Source organism: Perognathus longimembris, chromosome 19, assembly GCF_023159225.1.
Source record: "Perognathus longimembris pacificus isolate PPM17 chromosome 19, ASM2315922v1, whole genome shotgun sequence".
In the NCBI taxonomy this organism is placed as follows: Eukaryota; Metazoa; Chordata; class Mammalia; order Rodentia; family Heteromyidae; genus Perognathus; species Perognathus longimembris.
This window is the reverse complement of record NC_063179.1, coordinates 28,697,114-28,715,963: the sequence shown is the minus strand read 5'-3', so window position 1 is coordinate 28,715,963 and position 18,850 is coordinate 28,697,114. Positions and strand designations below refer to the sequence as shown.

Genomic DNA, 18,850 nt, shown 5'->3' with positions numbered 1-18,850 from the left:
ATTGATTTCTAATGCTGTTGAATGTAAGTAAACATGATTTGGGGAGAATAGACTTTTTCATCCAATTGTCAATGAAAGGAAAATTGAAGCTTACTGAGCCTGAGTTGTGAAGGAGAGGAGGAGGAAGAATGATAGAGGGGGACTATGATCAAGATGCATCATATGTAAATGTGTTAAAAACAAAGCTTGTTAGTAAAAATAAATTAAAAGCTAAAGTACATATACCATAAAAAGTAAATAATGAGAGGAAGTGACAGAACATGATTGGAGAGGAAAGTTGGATTTGCATTACGTAGGACCCAAAATTGACAGTGATGTTGGATTTGGGGTGTAGAGGTTTATACCACTTTAGCCAGGTATATATAGTAGGTCTTTTAGGAGGCATGGTAAGTGTAATCATTGTGATAGAGATCCGGTATATGGTATTGTGGTAATCTATATTAGTTTCTCTTACCACAAAGTGGGGGGAAAGTATGGCTTTTTTATTTTTTAACAGTACTAGGACTTGGGCACTATACCTAAGCTTTTTTGCTCAGTGCTAGTACTCTACCACTTGAGTCACAGCTCTACTACCGGGTTTTGAGGGAAGAGGAGGGGTTAATTGGAGATAAGAATCTCATGGAATTTCCTGCCCTGATTTAGCTGTGATCTTCAGATCTCAGCCTCCTGGTAACTAGGATTACAGGCAAGAGCCACCAGACCAGTGCCTAGCTAAAAGATTTTCTATTTCTAGTTAAGCCAACTTTCTCTTCTTCTATGCTAACAATGTGTAAACATTCTACTTTGGGCAACTTCATTTCATTAACTTAATTTCAGGGCTGGGAATATGGCCTAGTGGCAAAAGTGCTTGCCTCGTATACATGAAGCCCTGGGTTCGATTCCACAGCACCACATATATAGAAAACAGCCAAAAGTGTCGCTATGGCTCAAGTGGCAGAGTACTAGCCTTGAGCAAAAAGAAGCCAGGAACTATGCTCAGGCCCTGAGTCCAAGCCCCAGGACTGTCCAAAACAAAAAAAAAAACCCAAAAACTTAATTTCAAAGCCTAGAATAAGTTACACATAACTTGAAAAACACTCATATATGCTAATGATGTCAAAAACAGCGGTCATGGATTGTGGTGGAGAAAAGATGTAAATGAAAACAATTAAGAAAGTACAACTTGATGATAATTGACATGAAGATAACTAGAAGGCCAAGAAAAAACGAGGGCTTTGTTACACCGAGATGTGGATAGAATGAACAGGAGCAATCTTAGGGTCAAAAACAAAGTTGAGTTTTGAATAATGTACTACATTTTAATGTCTGTGGGCAAGTTACATTAGGGTTGGAGGTAACATTTTAGGTATCAGCTACTTAAAACTTGAAAAATTTGAAGAATGGAGAGTTTTGGCATATGCAATTGTGTACAAAACTATCATTGAAATAGGAGACTAGGAAGAGGATACTATTAAATAGATTAAGAACTAACAGTCAGGATGGGTGCCAGTGGCTCACTCCTGAAATCCTAGCTCCTCACAAGTTTGAGGATCGTGGTTAAAAACCAGCCCAGAGAGGAAAATCTGTGAGACTCGTGTCTCCAAATAACCCAGAAAAGTGATCATGGTTTACAAGCAGATCTTATTTTCAGGCTGACTATAAATTGTAGAGAAAAGCCATGGCAGTGTGTAGACTGGGTGTTAAGCAAGCTGAGGATGACTTACTACTCAACACAGTGCTGAAACAACATAGGTCTCACTAGGGGTGCTGAATGGACCAAAGTTCAGTAGAAATAGAGCACATCTAAACTGCAGAGCTTAGAATACAGTTATATGTTGACTCATCCGAAATTGGAAAGTTATAAAGAATCCACATAATCCTAAAATGTACTTCTCTACCTCCGTTCCATGCTCTTTTTGTCAATTTCTTTGTTGAGTGCTGGTCTTATTTCTTCCCCTCCTCTCTCTCTGCTCAGAAATAGACACCGCTTAGCTCTTCCCCTGTTTCTAGTGGTTGGCAGGACTTCCATAAAAACTAGGCTAGCATGTTTTAATAAATGCCGAATAAATAACTTCTTACACAGATTGCCACAACCTCCTGGTTCTTCAACTTGAAATTGTTTTATTTAAGATTTTCTAGCTCTTAACAGAATTTGTTATTCTTTTAAGAAAATGTTAATAACTGGCTTGTGTACTTACAGGCACACAAATGTAATGAATATATCTTAAATAGAAACTGCATGGTAAGAAGTTAGCAGACATACCACTTGGATCAACTTGAGTTGGTAAAAATGGAATTACCACTTGGGGTTTAAGCTTTGGGTGATGTAAGGAGCTAAGTTCTTGATGCTGAGTATCTTTTGTGTCACTTGCCTATATTGTGCTATCTTGCATATAGGGAAGCAGACAGTGGCATGCATTAATCTTATGCCGCTTGTTCTCTATTTTGAAGTAATTACCACTTCTCTAAAGCTTCTGTATGGAAGCCATTTTTATGCAGTGAAATTAATTCATCACTTAGTTCACTCAAATATTATCATAACAATTTGAAAATTCATTATTTGGAAACTCTTATTGCTAAGTAAGTTCATTTGAGGGAATGAATTATCTAAAATGTAATTTTTTCTTTCTAAAGAATTTAGCAATTGCCAGCATATTAATATCATGCCTTCACTTTCACTGCCAAGTTTAGTGTGCCTTCTTACATGAAGGACCACTAAGTAGACTATGTTACACACTTAAAAGTACAAGCAGTCAATAATAAGGACAAAACGCAAGACAGATTGGAGCTGAATAATAATTAGAAGGCAGGTTTGACAAAGAAAGGGTGGCAGAAAGTGAAGAGACTGCCACCAATCAAAGAAGAATTAAGCAAACCATTAAGCTGTATTTGGGCTATTCTTTTGCTCTTAGCTTCACAATTGCTGTGCACAGTGCTTGCAATGGAAATAGGGTTCCTTCTTGCAACTCAGCGCTATATGTGGGAATGACCAAATAAAATGAATGTACAGTTGACCCACTGGGTCATGCCTGTAATCCTGGCTAGTTGGGAGACAGTGAGAGAAGGAACATAGTTCAAAGCTAAGCTCAGTGAAAAGTTAATGGGGCTCTACTGAAAAGAACAAGCCTGCCGTCATGGCTTGTCTCAGTCAACCCATTTCCATGGACGCAGTAGTAGGATCACACTACAAGATTGTAATGAAAGCCTGCAAGAACTTAGGTGAAAACAAAACAAAACTGTGACAAAAAGAGGTTGAGGATATGTCTCTAATGTGCTTACCTAACAAAGGAGAAACCTTGAGTTCAAAGACCATCATACCCCACTTCCCCAAAATAATAAAATGAAAGGACATGAGCAAATGAAGGCCTGGCATATAATAATAGACTGCATTGTGCATTGTCACAAGAACACACTGTTAAACACAACTGGAAAATAACTGCTCTAACTCTTCACTTTTGATTTCAGGTATCAAATGGCATTTAGAAGCCATTTTCAATGCTGTGTCATCTTTCTAAATGGTTCCTATGTCTGCGCTTTCTGTTTTAGCTATGAAGATGGCCAAGTGGGAGATGCAAATATTAACACACAAGAAGGGGGCATTCAGAGAGAGATCCTCCGTGTAATTGGTAATCAGACCGCAACTGGCTAAAGGACCACCGTGAAGTAACAGGATCGAAAGCCTTCCTCAGGTTCAAAGCTGGATTTTGAACTGAAGATGACAAGATAACTTATTACAAACAAAACTTACCCTTTGAATACTGATTTTTTTCCTTAGTATTTCTAAGTATCTCATTAAATAACTAAAAAAAGGTATACAATTTCTTGACTGTAGGGTTATGGAATCTAGTAATAAAATTAATACAGCACTTAAATTGAAGTTTCGGTTGCATACACAAATAAACAGATTGAAAAAACAGTATTGTGCTGATATTTTTATATTAAATTCTAGAATTTTGGATATTTGGTATTCTATTCTGCCATTCTAAGCTAATGAAATTGAATTGAGAATATTTTATAATGGCTTCTAAATCTATCATATTTTACAGTAAGTGTGATATCTACATATCCAGTAGTGTGAACATCCATATGTTTGAGGAAGAATATTTTATATTCTCCTGTTTTCCATATTAAAATTATCAATGGGGGTCCTAGAAGCAGTCTTTGCCAAAAAATAATATCCATTTGTATGGATCTATGCATGATAGCATAAGGATGTGTTTGCACACATGTGTGTATAGTTGCAGATCTCTGCCATTCTAACACTCAAGGAAAAGAAGATAATACTCAATAAATAGTGAGTCTGGACATAAGCCAAGATATGAGCCAAATTTATCATAATTCAATCACTAACAATATTTGCAGACAAGTTTTCAATTGGTTGGTTCAAATTGTTGGTTCAAATTGAACTCATTTCAAATCTAATCTCTGAGTCTTAATGTGGGAATGTTGATGCCTTTAGTGGGCTGGTTCTGTAGTTAGATGACTATATATTTTAAAGAAAGGTCTCAGAATTGAAAGACACAATGTGTAATTTTCATTTCCTACAATGGAACATTTAAAATTTTATTTGTACCACACGAGCATTTTTATATTATTTTCATCTAATATCTCTGCTTATTTTTTTCATATTGAGAAAGAAGAGAAATCTTGGAACTTCTTTTATATTAAAAGAACACAAATAAGTTGATAGAGAACAATAACACCAGCTCTCAGCCTTTTCCTTTGATGGAAATCCTTTCTATTTCTTTGAGTCCTAGTGTTCGTTTTCATCTCGTTTTAACTGACTTTATTTCCTGTGTGATGAATGTCTCTAGAATCAGGCAGTTCATGAAAGTAGTTTAATTAGTGAGTCTGCCACTATTCAAACCTTGAATCAAGGCTCATATCTGATTTTAATTTATGTAGAAAGAAAAAATATAAATGTGTAGTCATTTGCAAGTATAATGTGATAACTCCTGTGTTTATTTCTTTTGTCTGGCATAAAAGGTGAGAGAAAGGTCATACAGAATGTGAAGGATTATGGTTTAGGAAGTTTTTGCTAAACATTTGTTTTCCTTACAATGTAAATAATTCATATGCCACTTATTTCTGCAAGAAAAATAAAGTGGAAGAAATTAAAATACAGATCACTTCAAAATCTACTTAAAATATTGGTCTGTTTTGACTTAGTGCCTCTGAATTCAGGGCCAGATTGAAGAATTGCATTTGTATGGTAAGGCTTTCTGCCAATATTTCATAGCAGTCTGCGTTTTAGAAAACATTTAGACATGACTACTTTTTCCCCAAAATTCTATACATGTATACATGCCCTAAAAATGAAGATAAAATACCAGGATTTGAGAAAGAAGGATGACTAGCACACCATTGGTAACTAGGACCAATGAGGTACTTCAGAAATCCTGTGGGTCACCTCCCATTCTGCCTCCCACTAACTTAATCCACAATAGCTTTACTTGACAGTTCAGTAATCTATAACTAATGACTAGTGTGAATTGGAAGGTAATTTGGAGAATACAGAAGGGAAAGTATTTGAGGATGGACAAGCTGGCATAATAAAAACTTCTGCCAATTAGAGGGTAAGAGTAGATTCACATGCTTGAGGCAAGAAAGTAGCTGTTAGTTTAGGTCTTATTAAATATGTCAAAGCAATAGATATACTTTGTTGCATTTAAATAAAATCTCTTGAAAGGATCCATTTGGTTGTTTTACAATACAAAATGACAAAATTTGTTTACAAAAACTGACAAGAACTTTTGTAAGCAAGTATTCAAAAGAAGAACCAACCTTTTAATTGAATTTTTGAAATTGGAAATACTGTGATATACTCATGTAGGTGTTTACTTCTAAAGAGTTTTCTGTTGATAGTATTAGTAAATTAATTGATGTAGGTTCTTAAAGTTTCAAAATTACATTATTATGCCTTGATTCAGGCAGTCCATTAAGATGTTTACTCTTAACTTATTTGATAATTCCAAACATTTGTTATTGTATTTTAATAAGCATTGGAAATCTTTTCATTGATGTTTTGTAACAGTTACTAATCCTGTCACCATCAATATTAACATATTAACTCACTGAGCAAAGGCAATCATTTTCATCCATGAGAGAGGAAGAATTTAAATTGATCAGTTCTTATTTTTCATGAATTACTGATTTTGTAAGTATTCTCTGAAAAGTAACATCCCCTTTTACTGATAAAAAGGGTATAAAATAATGTAATGAGAAGAGAAAAAATAATAGTATACAAATAATCCATTGTTATATGATGGTGATAAGGTGCCTTGTGCCTTAGAGTGAATTTTGTTGGAATGAGTCATAATTTTCTTGCTCAATCACAATCAAATGTTTGATTTGAAGGTGGGTTGTGGGGTTTTTTGGAGTTTCTTTATTGCTTTTGTTTCTGTCCTATATTAACTGTGTAGTGTAAAAAATGGACCCAAAGTGCTATTGATGTTTCTCATGAAAAATTTTAAGAACTTAAAAAAGGAATTCTTCAACGTTTTTCTCCTTTGCCTAAAGAAAACCTTTCATATTCAGGTCTATGAATATTTAGTACCACTAAAATGATTTACATAATAATACTTCAATAAACATAATTTAGAACATGGAGGTTCTGAGAGTCTTTAGGAAATACTTGTGTTCTTTGTGAAAGAGTGTGAATAAGTTTTAGCACATAGTGACTTAATTTGCCATGAAGGGTCACTGAACCTTGCTCCATTTATCATCTAAATAAAAGTAGATTTTGGGTGTGGTATCTGAAGCACATTTCCAAACCTTATGATGTTCTGTTGTCCTGTTAACCTCTTCATTATGACACTACCTCAAGACCACTGATAGACTGGTTATCAAGGTAAATTGTGTTTCTAGTGTACAGAAGAAATGTTTTATAAGTAGAAATCGTCAAATAATTCTGCTTTTAGAACCATGCTGGAGATCTATATTTGGCTACTTCTTAACTCTGCAGCAACATGGGTATTTTAGTCACTAGTAATTAATGGTGCAGTAAGCACCCAATGAGTTAAAATTTGAGTCTTTCTCAATTGGCTTGCTTGAAATGCATTGGTTCCTTTTAATGTTGGCTTTCCTCATGGGCCAATTTTATGTCCATTCTCCTAAAGCCACAAACAATTGCCCACTCTGGAGAGGTGAAGAGTTGAAAAGCAACTTAGTTGTTAGGCCCAAATGGCAGACTGAATATTCAAGTATTTGGATATTAAACACCTACTAAATTTTTGTCAAATGATATATGGGTTTGATGTATATTATTATCTAGTAAAACTTTCCTTGGAGATTTTGCACACATTATGAAATAATAGGATAAGTTTTTGTAGGTCAAAAAAATTTCAAGTAGTTTTTAGACAAAACATTTACATGAGTGTGAAAAGCTGTGTTGAAGAGTAGATTATACATTTTTTCAGCAAGTAATAACTATTGCTTATTTACATAGTCAAAATAATTTAATGTTCTAAAAGTAATTTCTACAGTCTGCCAAATATTTAATGTATCATTTGAGATTCTAAACACAGCCACTCCTTTATGTCAACATTAACATACAGTGTTTCCTCAACTACAGACCTTTACAATAAATTTATTGACTTTTGTGCACAAAATAGTATTGCAACCTGCTATTTAGCCTTTGGTGCCTTAGAGTTACTATAAATATTTAACTATGTATATAATGTATATACTGCCAAGATCACTAAGGCCAAATATTTTCTCTATTCACTTTTTATTGCACCTGCTTTCTATTGCTATTTAAGCCTCTTTTATCCAGCTTTGTAATAGTTCTAACATTGTAGCCAATGTAAATGTTTACTTTCAATAAATCTGAATTTGTTCAAAAATGGTATATGTGGGCACTATTTTGAAGATTTGGGTAGGCCTTAGCTGGTCCTGTTAATGAATCCTGCTTCAGGGGACTACAGCATTTTGGAAGGACTGAAAAAAACTCAATCTCCTTTTTCATTTATAAAATACCTTTAAAATGAAGAGAAAAAAATGAGAAGCTCTTACCACTATTCCCCATATACTTGCAATAGGCTGAGTTGTTCATGTGAGTGCTGTTTTAATTTCAGATCCTGCCAAGAAATATGTAGGATTGTAGCAAAAGAATTTTGAACATTTTTAAATGTTTATGTTTTAATGTCAGCATAATTTCAAAATGAGCATTTCAAGTGAATTGTACTGAATTTTCTACACATTTCTGATCTGATTATTGATTGGGAAGTGACTTTTAAAGCACTATTGTTTATTTTTCAAAATACAGCTCTTGAAATGAGTAAGGCATTACTCCATAAACAGTCCTCTAAAATGCTAATAATAAATCTTTATGAGGAGCTAAATTTATATTCTTAATTTTTTCTTTTCTCAAAATACATGATAGAAAGCTTCTGTTGAGTAGTGCTCATGTCAGTGACCCTAGATATATGGCATAGTCAAAGTTAGGAACAGGCAGTGTTAGATTTTGTGCTGCCCTTAGGGGCCTTCAATTTATTTTTGAAAATAAGTTTTGAACTGATTTAAGAATAGCACAAATGCACAAGGACACATGCAAGCAACCTGACTCATCCAGATCAGTGGGCAAAATACACTGGAATACCCATGATTCATTAATGACTCTCTATGTGCAATATTCTTTCCCTAACAGCAGTGAAAGAAAAATTGGCAGAAGAAATATAGTCCTAAAAATATGAAGATCTTCAGTGAGCCTAAGAAAACTTACACTTTTTGTATTCGTGGAAATGTCAGCTAGACTTCCAATGATAACTTGAATTTTTGCATTTGTACTAACTTGTTAAATAGGTAGTAATACTTAATTTCCAAAATCAAACACTTCAAAATTCTAATGTTCACTCTATAGATTTTATACTGATTGTCAAAAATGCATATTAGACTTGTAACAAGTGTTTCTATAATAATTGAAACAAGATACCATTTGATTTTTTCGCTAATGCAAATAAGAAAATGCTTAAATCTTTTTATTGGTTCTTCAAAATTTTGATGATATATTATTTTATGGCTCAGTCTAAATGATTCCTGGAGCCGTCATTCTCTTGGGTACTTACCTACCTTAGACCTCATAGAATCTACCAGAGTATAGTTCCAAATTAGATTAATTTAATTTGTGTGTCTCGTTTCTTCATTGTCTTTACCTTTTAAGGACCCTGAGTGTTTTCGTTTGCTTCTTTTGTTTTGTGCTGGTCCTGTGGCTTTAACTAAAAAACTGGACACTATCCCTGAGCTTTTTTGCTCAAAGCCAGTGCTCTAATACTTGAGCCACAGCTCCACTTCTGGCTTCTTTGGTAATTAATTGGAAATAGGAGTCTCAGAGATTTTTCTGCCTGGGACTAGCTTCAAACTGAGATCTTTAGATCTCAGTCTCCCGAGCAGCCAGAATTACAGGTATGAGAAGTGGTGCCTGGCAAAAGCACCTATGTTAATAAAAACACCACCACCAACAACAACACATCCTCTATCTGAAGGTCATGATTTGAAATGATGAACACTTGGTGGACTATTTAGCCTTTGTTACTGTTTTCAAGTGCTGTGCCCCACTAATTTCAAGCAGCAATGATTTACAGCTTTTTTTGTCCGACAAGAGTAACATTTTAGAAGATACACATAGTTTTAAATTCATGTATTTAGAATTTCATATGAGCAAGTTTTTATTACACAGGATTTATGCAGCAGTTTATAATTTAGAAAGCATGTTGTCTAATTTTCCCTTTAAAATAACTATGAAATATGTTAATAGGAATCCTTACCAAAGAGATCCTTATGCTCTGACATAGCATCGGGATTTTTCAGTCTCCATTTCTAAGCTCTTTGTATTTAACTAGGTTTATTATTGCCAATGTCCCAGTTTGGCTAAGTATATAGTAAAGGTAAGAATTTTGGCCAACTGGTGGGAAGAATCAATGAAGAGAGAGCTCTGATTGCCTTGAGAGCTCCATCATGGGAATGTGAAAAACCGTTATGTACTTTGGATGTGATTTTATTCTAGAGAGCTTGATTTTTTAAAAGGGCAATCTGTAAATCTTGCTAAATACTGAGGTCTTTAAGAGACAATGGCGATCCATTGGTAAATATCGTGCTGTTAACATGATGTATAATTTCCAAGACCTATGGTGGAGGAAATGCTTTACCATCGGCTCGTGACAGTATGGTCCTACTTTTGTTCTCCACGCAGAAGATGCAATCCACTGTGAATGACTCCAATTTCTTCCTGTAGTCCAGTGATTCACTAATACATGCTCGTTTCTTATCACTCCTATTAGTTGTAAAATAGCAATTGAATAGCACCATGCAAATATATTTTTGTATCATATGAGGACACCTCAAATTCTGACCAAAGACCACAATCTCCCACCACTCTGGTCCTCTTCTTTTATGCCCATCAAAGAACAGAGTTACTAGGTCATCTACCTGTATATTTAATTCTGGAAGAAGTTACACTCTATCCTCACTTTTATTCAGTTTTACCATCCAATCAGCAACCTAGCCCTTATTGCTTTCTTTTGTTGAGACTCTTGAGTGAATTCCATGATCTTGATCTCTTTGGTAACTTCCTACAGGTTTTATATGGGCTCTGCTAACCTCCTCTGGCTCCTCTTGTAAGTCTAGAGCCCTTTCCCAAAGTCATGTGACCCACAGGTACAGTCTTTAGACATAAAATACAGAATGCCTTTCTATATACTATCCTCCCTACTCATGCAGCAACTAAATGGTGAGTTTAGCTTGTATTAGATTTTCCTCCTGGACCAAGGTATGAGCTAAATAGGAAACTAGGATATTTTTAATGTAAAAGATGTCTCTACAAACTTTCAATTCCTCCCACTTTTCTTTCATAAGGACCAAGCTAAAATAATCTAAAAGGTAAGGCTGCTTAAAAATTTAATTCTTGATTAACATGGATGTACAGATGTCTTTTTGATATCCTGAGACCTGTTGTTCAGGATAGATGCCTGGGTCATAGGGTAGGTCTATGTTGAGCTTTATGAGGAACCTCCGTACTGTTCTACAAAGTGGTTGTACTAATTTGCACTCCCACCAACAGTGGAGAAGGGTTCCTCTTACCCCGCATCCCCTCCAGCATTTGTTGTTGCCTGAGTTTAGAGTATAGGCCATTCTAACTGGAGTGAGGTGGTATCTCAGGGTTGTTTTTATTTGCATTTCCTTTACTGCCAGGGATGTTGAACATTTCCTCATATGTTTCTTTGCCATTTTTATCTCATCTCTTGTGAAGTCTCTCTTTAGCTCCTTTGCCCATTTGATAATTGCTTTACTGGACTTGGAGGGGTTAGTTTATTGAGTTCTCTGTAGATGATGGATATTAGGCCTTTGTTGCTGTGCTGGTAAAGATACTTTCCCATATGTTTGGCTGTCTTTCTAGTTTGGTGGCTATGTCTTTAGCTGTGCAGAAACTTTTTATTTTGTAGTAGTTCCATTTGTTAAGACTCCCCTATCTGTTGTGCCCCTGGGACTCTATTCAGGAAGTTCCTTCCTGTGCCTATAAGTTCTAGCGTCTTTCCTACTCTGTCCTTCAGTAGTTTCAAGGATTCAGGTCTGATGTTGAGGTCCTTGATCCATTTTGAGTTGATCTTGGTACATGGTGATAGGCTAGGGTCTACTTTAAGTTTTCTACATATGGCTGTCCAGTTTTCCCAGCACCAGTAGTTGAAGAGGCTATGTTTTTTCCATTGTATGTCTTTAGCTCCTTTGTCAAATATCAGCTGACTGTAAGAACGTGGCTTTATTTCTGGGTCTTCAATTCTATTCCATTGGTCTTCAGGTCTGTTTTTAAACTAATACCAGGCTGTTTTTGTTATGATGGCTTTATAATAGAGCTTGAAGTCTGGTATTGTGATACCTCCTGTACAGTTTTTTTTTTTTTTTTTTTTTTGCCTAGAATTGCTTTGGCTATTCTAGGTCTATTGCTGTTTCATATGAATTTATGGGTTGCTTTCTCTATTTCAGTGAAGAATATAGCTGGTATTTTGATGGGATCTTGCATTCAATTTGTATAACAATTTGGGCAATGTGGCCATTTTCACTATATTGATTCTGCCTACCCATGAGCATGGGAGGTCTTTCCATCTCCTGTGTCTTCTTTGATTTCCCTTTTTAGCTTTTTATAGTTCTCATTAAATAGGTCCTTCACGTCTTTAGTTAGGTTGATCCCTAGGTAATTTATTCTTTTTTTTAGCTATTGTAAATGGTATTATTTCCATAATTTCCTTTTCTGCTTGTACAGAAAAGGTGTACAGAAAAGCTGCTGACTTTTGTGGGTTGATTTTGTATCCTGCTACTTTGCCAAAATGGTTTATTAGGTGTAGGAGTTTGGGGACTGAGTTTTTTGGGACCTTCAGATATAAGATCATGTCATCTGTGAATAGGGATAGTTTGATTTCTTCTTTGCCAATGTGGATCCCTTTGATGCCCTCCTCTTGCCTTATTGCTGTGGCTAGGGATTCCAGCACTATGTTGAAAAGAAGTCATGAGAGTGGGCATCCTTGTCTTGTTCCTCAATTTAGGGGGAATGATTTTAGTTTCTCCCCGTTTAATATGATATTCGCATTTGGTCTGTTGTATATGGATTTTATTGTTTTAAAGAATGTTCCATCTATTCCTGTTCTCTCCAGGGCTTTTAACATGTATGGATGTTTTATTTTGTCAAAGGCTTTTGGGGCATTGACTGAGATGACGATGTGATTATTGGTCTTAGGTCTGTTGTTTCTGTGATGTATTACACTTATTGATTTACTGATGTTGAACCATCCTTGTGTCTGTGGGATGAAGCCTACTTGATCATGATGTATAATTTTCTTGATCAGTTTCTGGATCCTGTTACCTAATATTTTGTTGAGGAACTTTATGTCTGTGTTCATTAGTGATATTGGTCTGTAGTTCTCTTTTTTTGTTGGGTCTTTGCCTCTTCATAGAATGAGTTTGGGATTTCTCCCTCTGTTTCTATTTCGCAGAAGAATTTGAGGAGTATTGGTATTAGCTGCACAATTCACAATAGCCAAAATATGGAAACAACCCAGATGCCCCCCTACAGATTAATGGATCCTAAAAATTGTGGTACCTATACACAATGGAATACCATAGCGATTAGAAATGATAAAATATTGCTATTCACAGGAAAATGGTCAGAACTTGAACAAATAATGTTGAGCAAGAGAAGCATAGAACACAGAAAACAAAGGGGCAAGATCTCCTTGATATATGACTGTTAAGATGGGGAGGAGGGGACAGTAGAGACCAGGTCTGCGAAACAAAAAACTTCTTGTCAAATGGTATTTCCCACAGGTTTGGGTCAGCGACCTTACATTATGTAACTAAAACCAAACAACTACTAAACATAAGAAAGTCTAAAATAGACCTCTCAGTGGATCACAATAGCTCAAAAGCTATATATGTATGATCATATAAGACAAGGATAAGCAAACTCTATTGTTGATGTTATATTTAAAGTTCTAGCTGAATTTCCTTTTGGCTACTTTATATGTTTTTGGTACAATGAGTATTGTATATATGCCTACCTGATCTAGGGAAGGGAAAAAAAAACACGAGAGTGTAAGATATCACAAGAAATGCACACACTACCCTATTATGTAACTGTACCTCTTTTTCACAACACCTTGTCAACAAAATTTAATTAATAAATGAAAAAAATTCCTTCTCCCAATTTCCCACCTTCTCACACATGACTATTGACAACCTGACCCCTGCTTTCTTCCTAGTCTCATTTTCCAAAGCCTTGTACTCAGCATTATTGGCAATCTCAATAATAGCTCTTTTATCATGTTCTCTAAAACTCCTCTTTGTCCTCCATCCCCACTCCCCGTTTATCCCATTTCCAACTTCTCTTTCTCCTGACTTTCAATGTATTTTCACTTCTAGAACCTTTCTTGGAGCTGTACATGATGGAATTTCAGTACTTAGGAGCTTGAGATGGGGGGATCTCCAGTTCAAGAGCAGCCTAGGCTACACAGCTTGTTTTTGTCTCAAGCAAAGAAAAGCAAATGAATATTTTCCTTCAGATACCCAAGCTAGACCGTGTAAGTCTCATAGTATCATCCCAACATACAGTGTTGAAAAATCACAGCATTTCACTTCTTTTCCCCAATCCATCCTTTTTTGTTCAAGCTTCCAAGCACAGATTAATTTATAGCAACTTTTAAGTGTTTGACACTTGGCAAATTATAAATATTCATCTGATAAAAATGGTTGCCAAAATAAGATTTGGAAATGACTTATCCAAGCACTGAGCTCATGCCTACAGTCCTAGCTAGTCCAGAGGCTGAGATCCAAGGATCGAAGTTCAAAGCCAGCCTAGTGAGACTCTTATCTGCAACTAATCAGAGAAAAAGTTGTAAGTGTTGCTGTGGCTCAAGTGGTAGAACACTAGCCATGAGCAAAAGAAGCTCAGGGACAGTGCGCAGACCCAGAGTTCAAGATCCAGACCAGACCTGTCACCCCACCCCCTACGAAGAAACAAAGATTTGGAAATATTTAGAATATAACTTCTAATTAGCACTCACTTTATTCATATATCAAAACAAATAACCATTGGAAGAAAAGATAGCAAGCCCAAACTGCTATCCTCTTCCTCCTCATGCTGAGCTCTGACTCTTACTTAGCACTTGCAAGTAAAAATACAAGAATTTCTAGATGTTAGAAACTACTATGTCACCCTTGAAGTACAAACTTTCTTCTTAGATTCAGATCAAACACTAAGTTAAATGGAAAGGTTATTTTTGAGGGCCCAACAAAGAACATAAAACTAGATACACACAGATTTATAATTGAATGTCAGTAGCTTGCATTAACTGAAGGATCATTATTTTTCTAAATAATTACTTTAACTAATGAGCTTCACTGGCATATCTAAGGTTTCATTTACAAGTCATTAATTACCTGACATATAAGAAAGTGAGATACTTTATGCTATACTACCGATATTGTTAATAAAAGAATAAGTCATTAATGGAATTAAGTATGTCTATAATTTTATGTCAATGTGAAAATAAAGGTCCTTTTGAAGAAATTGCATTCTATCATGGTATAAATTGTAATGAAACTGAGTTTTATTACACATACTATTTTGTGACATGTAACTTAATTTTTACAGCTATGTAATTGGTAACATTTTTGTTCTTTATGTGTTTCCTGGTTGGCTTCTAGGATACATATTTCTTAATAGCAGCAAGTTTATGGCAAAGTCAATTTTCTAGTTCTATTATATAGCATCCCTGGAGTAGTTTAACTTTCTACAGTTCATTATTTGTAATCTTTTTCCTTGAAGTACTGCCTGTTGCAGAACAACCCCATAATTCAGAGTCAAGCTCATTTCCCTTCAAGTACATGAATACCTCCTCCATCATCCATCCATAAAAGATCTCACCTTGCTCCAAATTTCTGCCATACTTTGTAGTTCCCTTGAAGTTCTGACTTAAAATAAATAAAAATCTTAAACACTACCATCTACCACCAGTAATAATCTCTTGTACTTAATGTCAACTTAATCTATTCAACATTCAGTCTTTTTTAAAAAACATTCTTGTAATAGTATTTTATCATTATATTCATATTATAGAAAAGGGTGAAAAAAGTGAATCCAGCTTCACTGGACTGAAGGTGGTCACAATTTCTACCCATGTCTTTAATACTTTCTCCAATTCTGTCCTATTGGGATACTCAGCGGAAATACATTGGGGTTGCCACTGAACTCTGTACTGTAACAATTTAATGAATAGCACTTGTACTGACCTTATGATTTCAAGGGAGTTTCCTTCATTTGTTGAGAGTGAATAATACCGTACATATCAAATGTGAGGCAAGACACTAAGTTGTGCATTGGGATTCAGAAAGTATCTGACACCTGCACACAACCTTTTACATAGAGTGAAAAGTATGTATGAGCAAAGCTTAAAATTCATAAGCATACTGATTATTTGTATAAACTTTCTAGTGTCTGTTTACAGGGTCAAGTTTCCATGGTTCTGCAAATAAGGGATTCGAAGAGTGTCAATATATTTTGCCATCAAAGCATCATGATGATCTGTTATAACCTTATCTCCATTCATGATATCTACATTCTAAGTTTTGCCAGGTTGAAAACCATCTCTCTCACCTACCATGTCCACTTAGTTCTTAACAACTGTCAAATCTCCATGTAGACTCTTCTCTGGATGTTACATTTGTAAGCTCTAGTATTTTATCTCTTCAACAACTCTCCCTCATCTTTTTAAATCTATGACATGTACAGATTTCAAAAAGGCACTCTGTATAAACTCATCTTTCATCTTTTCCTTTTCTGGACATGTTCATAGTGTTAAAAGAATTCACAGTATATGGAGGGGGAATGGCGTAAGAGGCCATTAAAATCCAGCATGATGTCTAGTATATAATTTAGGCATGCGGGAGGAAATTTTTCATCAAAATACTATCCTGTTCAAAAGAGGCTGTGACTTTTTTTTTGGCCAAATGGACCACACCCTTAGCATAGCATCTAAGAAAGTTAACAATTCTCCATCTTCATTTACATATGAGAAAATGACTTAGTTACCTTTTTACTTTCAGCCAAGCCAGGATTCCCATTGATTCCTAACTCCAGCAAACCCTAGAATCTATTCCATACCTTTCCTCTCCTATCCTGCTTTGAGCCTAATTTTACCCATTCGCTCTGCTCGATCAGTTGGTTTTAACTTTCTTTCATCTCAAAGGAAATCTGATTTTTCTCTGGTGCCTCTCTCTCTCTCTCTCTCTCTCTCTCTCTATTTTTTTTTCTCTGATGACTATTTCCAAATGACTATTTCCCACCCCTGCCCCACCCCACCTCTTGGGATTTGAACCCAGGGCCTGGGTGCTATGCCTGAGTTCTCTTGCCCAAGGCTAATGCTCTACCACCTTGAGCCACAGATCCACTTCTGGGTTTCTGCTGCTTAACTGGAGATAAGAGTCTCACAGACTTTGCTGCCCAGGCTGACTTTGAACTGCAATCCTCAGATCAGCCTATTGAGTAGCTAGGATTACAGGCATGAGCCACCAATGCTGGGCAAAACCTCTCTTCTACACAAGCTCCCAGATATTAATGGGAGCATTTCTTAGGAATTCTATCACATTCTTCTCTAGTCTAGCACCAGGCTCATCTCATTTCTTCCTTTAGACTAGAAACTCCTCTGGGTAAGAAATTGTGTGCCTCTTTATTTCTTGGTATCTTCTACCAGGGCAAATAAGTTAGTAGCAATTTTTTTTTTAAGAAAGTATGAATGTGGGGCTGGGAATATGGCCTAGTGGCAAGAGTGCTTGCCTTGTATACATGAAGCCCTGGGTTTGATTCTCCAGCACCACGTATATAGAAAATGGCCAGAAGTGGCGCTGTGGCTCAAGTTAGCAGAGTTCTAGCCTTGAGCAAAAAAGAAGCCAGGGACAGTGCTCAGACCCTGAGTTCAAGCCCCAGGACTGGGAAAGAAAGAAAGAAAGAAAGAAGGAAAGAAAGAAAGAAAGAAAAAGAAAGAAAGAAAGAAAGAAAGAAAGAAAGAAAGAAAGAAAGAAAGAAAGAAAGAAGAAAGAAAGAAAGAAAGAAAGGAAGGAAAAGGAAGGAAGGAAGGAAGGAAGGAAGGAAGGAAGGAAGGAAGGAAGGAAATTTGAAAACCCATCTGAACAGCTCAGCATTATTAAATACTACAGTCACTTTCTATACAATTGCTGCCCTTCCACTCCAACAGAACCAAATTATAACATAAGGGTAAGTAATATATTTATATTCTGCTGTGCAGATTCATTATTGCAAATGGCTGCCTTTCTGTAGACAACTACTGGAGATATCTGCCACCATCATCCTCAAGTTGAACAAAACCTGATCCTGGTTGATATCTCTTATTTTACCTTCAAGTATAGCCATCTGATGCCTTCTTTAGAACTTGTCTCTTACATGAAAGTCTGGCCAGTGCTGAGCAGAGTTAGCTTGTTTGTTCCTATAGAGTGAAAAGAGGGTAAAACAGTAAGAATCTGTTTTTTCTCTAGAACACTGTGGTCTCCAGCCTCCACTGGTTTCTCTCTCCATCTTCATGAAGCACAATATTCTGTTCTGTCTCTGTCAGGAAATTCTCAAAATAGTCCCAAAGACAAAAATTCATGTTATTATGGAATGAAGCTACCTCTTTCCTTGTGGGTGAACATGGGGTCCCTGATATATGCAAGTCTTAAGCAATTGGAGAAGTCCTCAGAAAACCAAGAGTTAGCATGATTTCCCTTCGGTGGTAGGAGGTGAGGTAATGGGCACCAGGAAAGAGGCAAAGAGGCTGTATTTCTTCATTTCTTTCTGCACACAGACAACAAAGGAAAGGAGCTCAAATCAGAGCAACAATGATACAGGAAGAAGAAAGTGACCTCTCAGATAATCTGGGTGCCCTCTGAAATCAGAAGTATCAAGAGAAAATTGTTTCTGAGCTTGCCATGTAGAAGCGCCATATCTACCCCAACTCTTTCCCCAATATGTATTTCTCATGCTACTTTATTTTTGTTTTTGAAACAGACTGTCCATACGCAGCCCAGCCTGGAGTCAAATTCAGGATCTTTCTACTTATACTTCATGAGTGCTAAGATTATAGGAATGAGCCACACTACAAAGTCACATTGAGATTTTGTCTGCATGGTCAGTAACTTATCTTTAAAAAAAAAATTCTGCTGCTATTTCTTTCAAATCATTTAGTTATTCAAGGCAAAAAAAATATGTTTGGTTATCAGTTTTATTTTATTTATAATATGTATAAATGAGTATTTTTCTCAACATGATTATAACTAAATTTTTTTCCACATCCCCACCTCCAAAACCACACTTCAAGCATACTGTCAACATACT

The 18,850-nt window shown here is 35.9% G+C and overlaps 1 protein-coding gene across 1 annotated transcript in view; it reads left to right on the top strand.

Moving 5' to 3' along the window:
* Parp8 (poly(ADP-ribose) polymerase family member 8) overlaps positions 1-3,895 on the top strand; it is a 176,584-nt gene extending 172,689 nt beyond the window's left edge. The window contains exon 27 of the mRNA XM_048368065.1: positions 3,526-3,895. Coding sequence (XP_048224022.1) covers positions 3,526-3,628 — 103 coding nt within the window. The 3' untranslated portion in view covers positions 3,629-3,895. The remainder of the gene's footprint in view (positions 1-3,525) is intronic.
* The last annotated feature ends 14,955 nt before the right edge of the window (positions 3,896-18,850 follow it).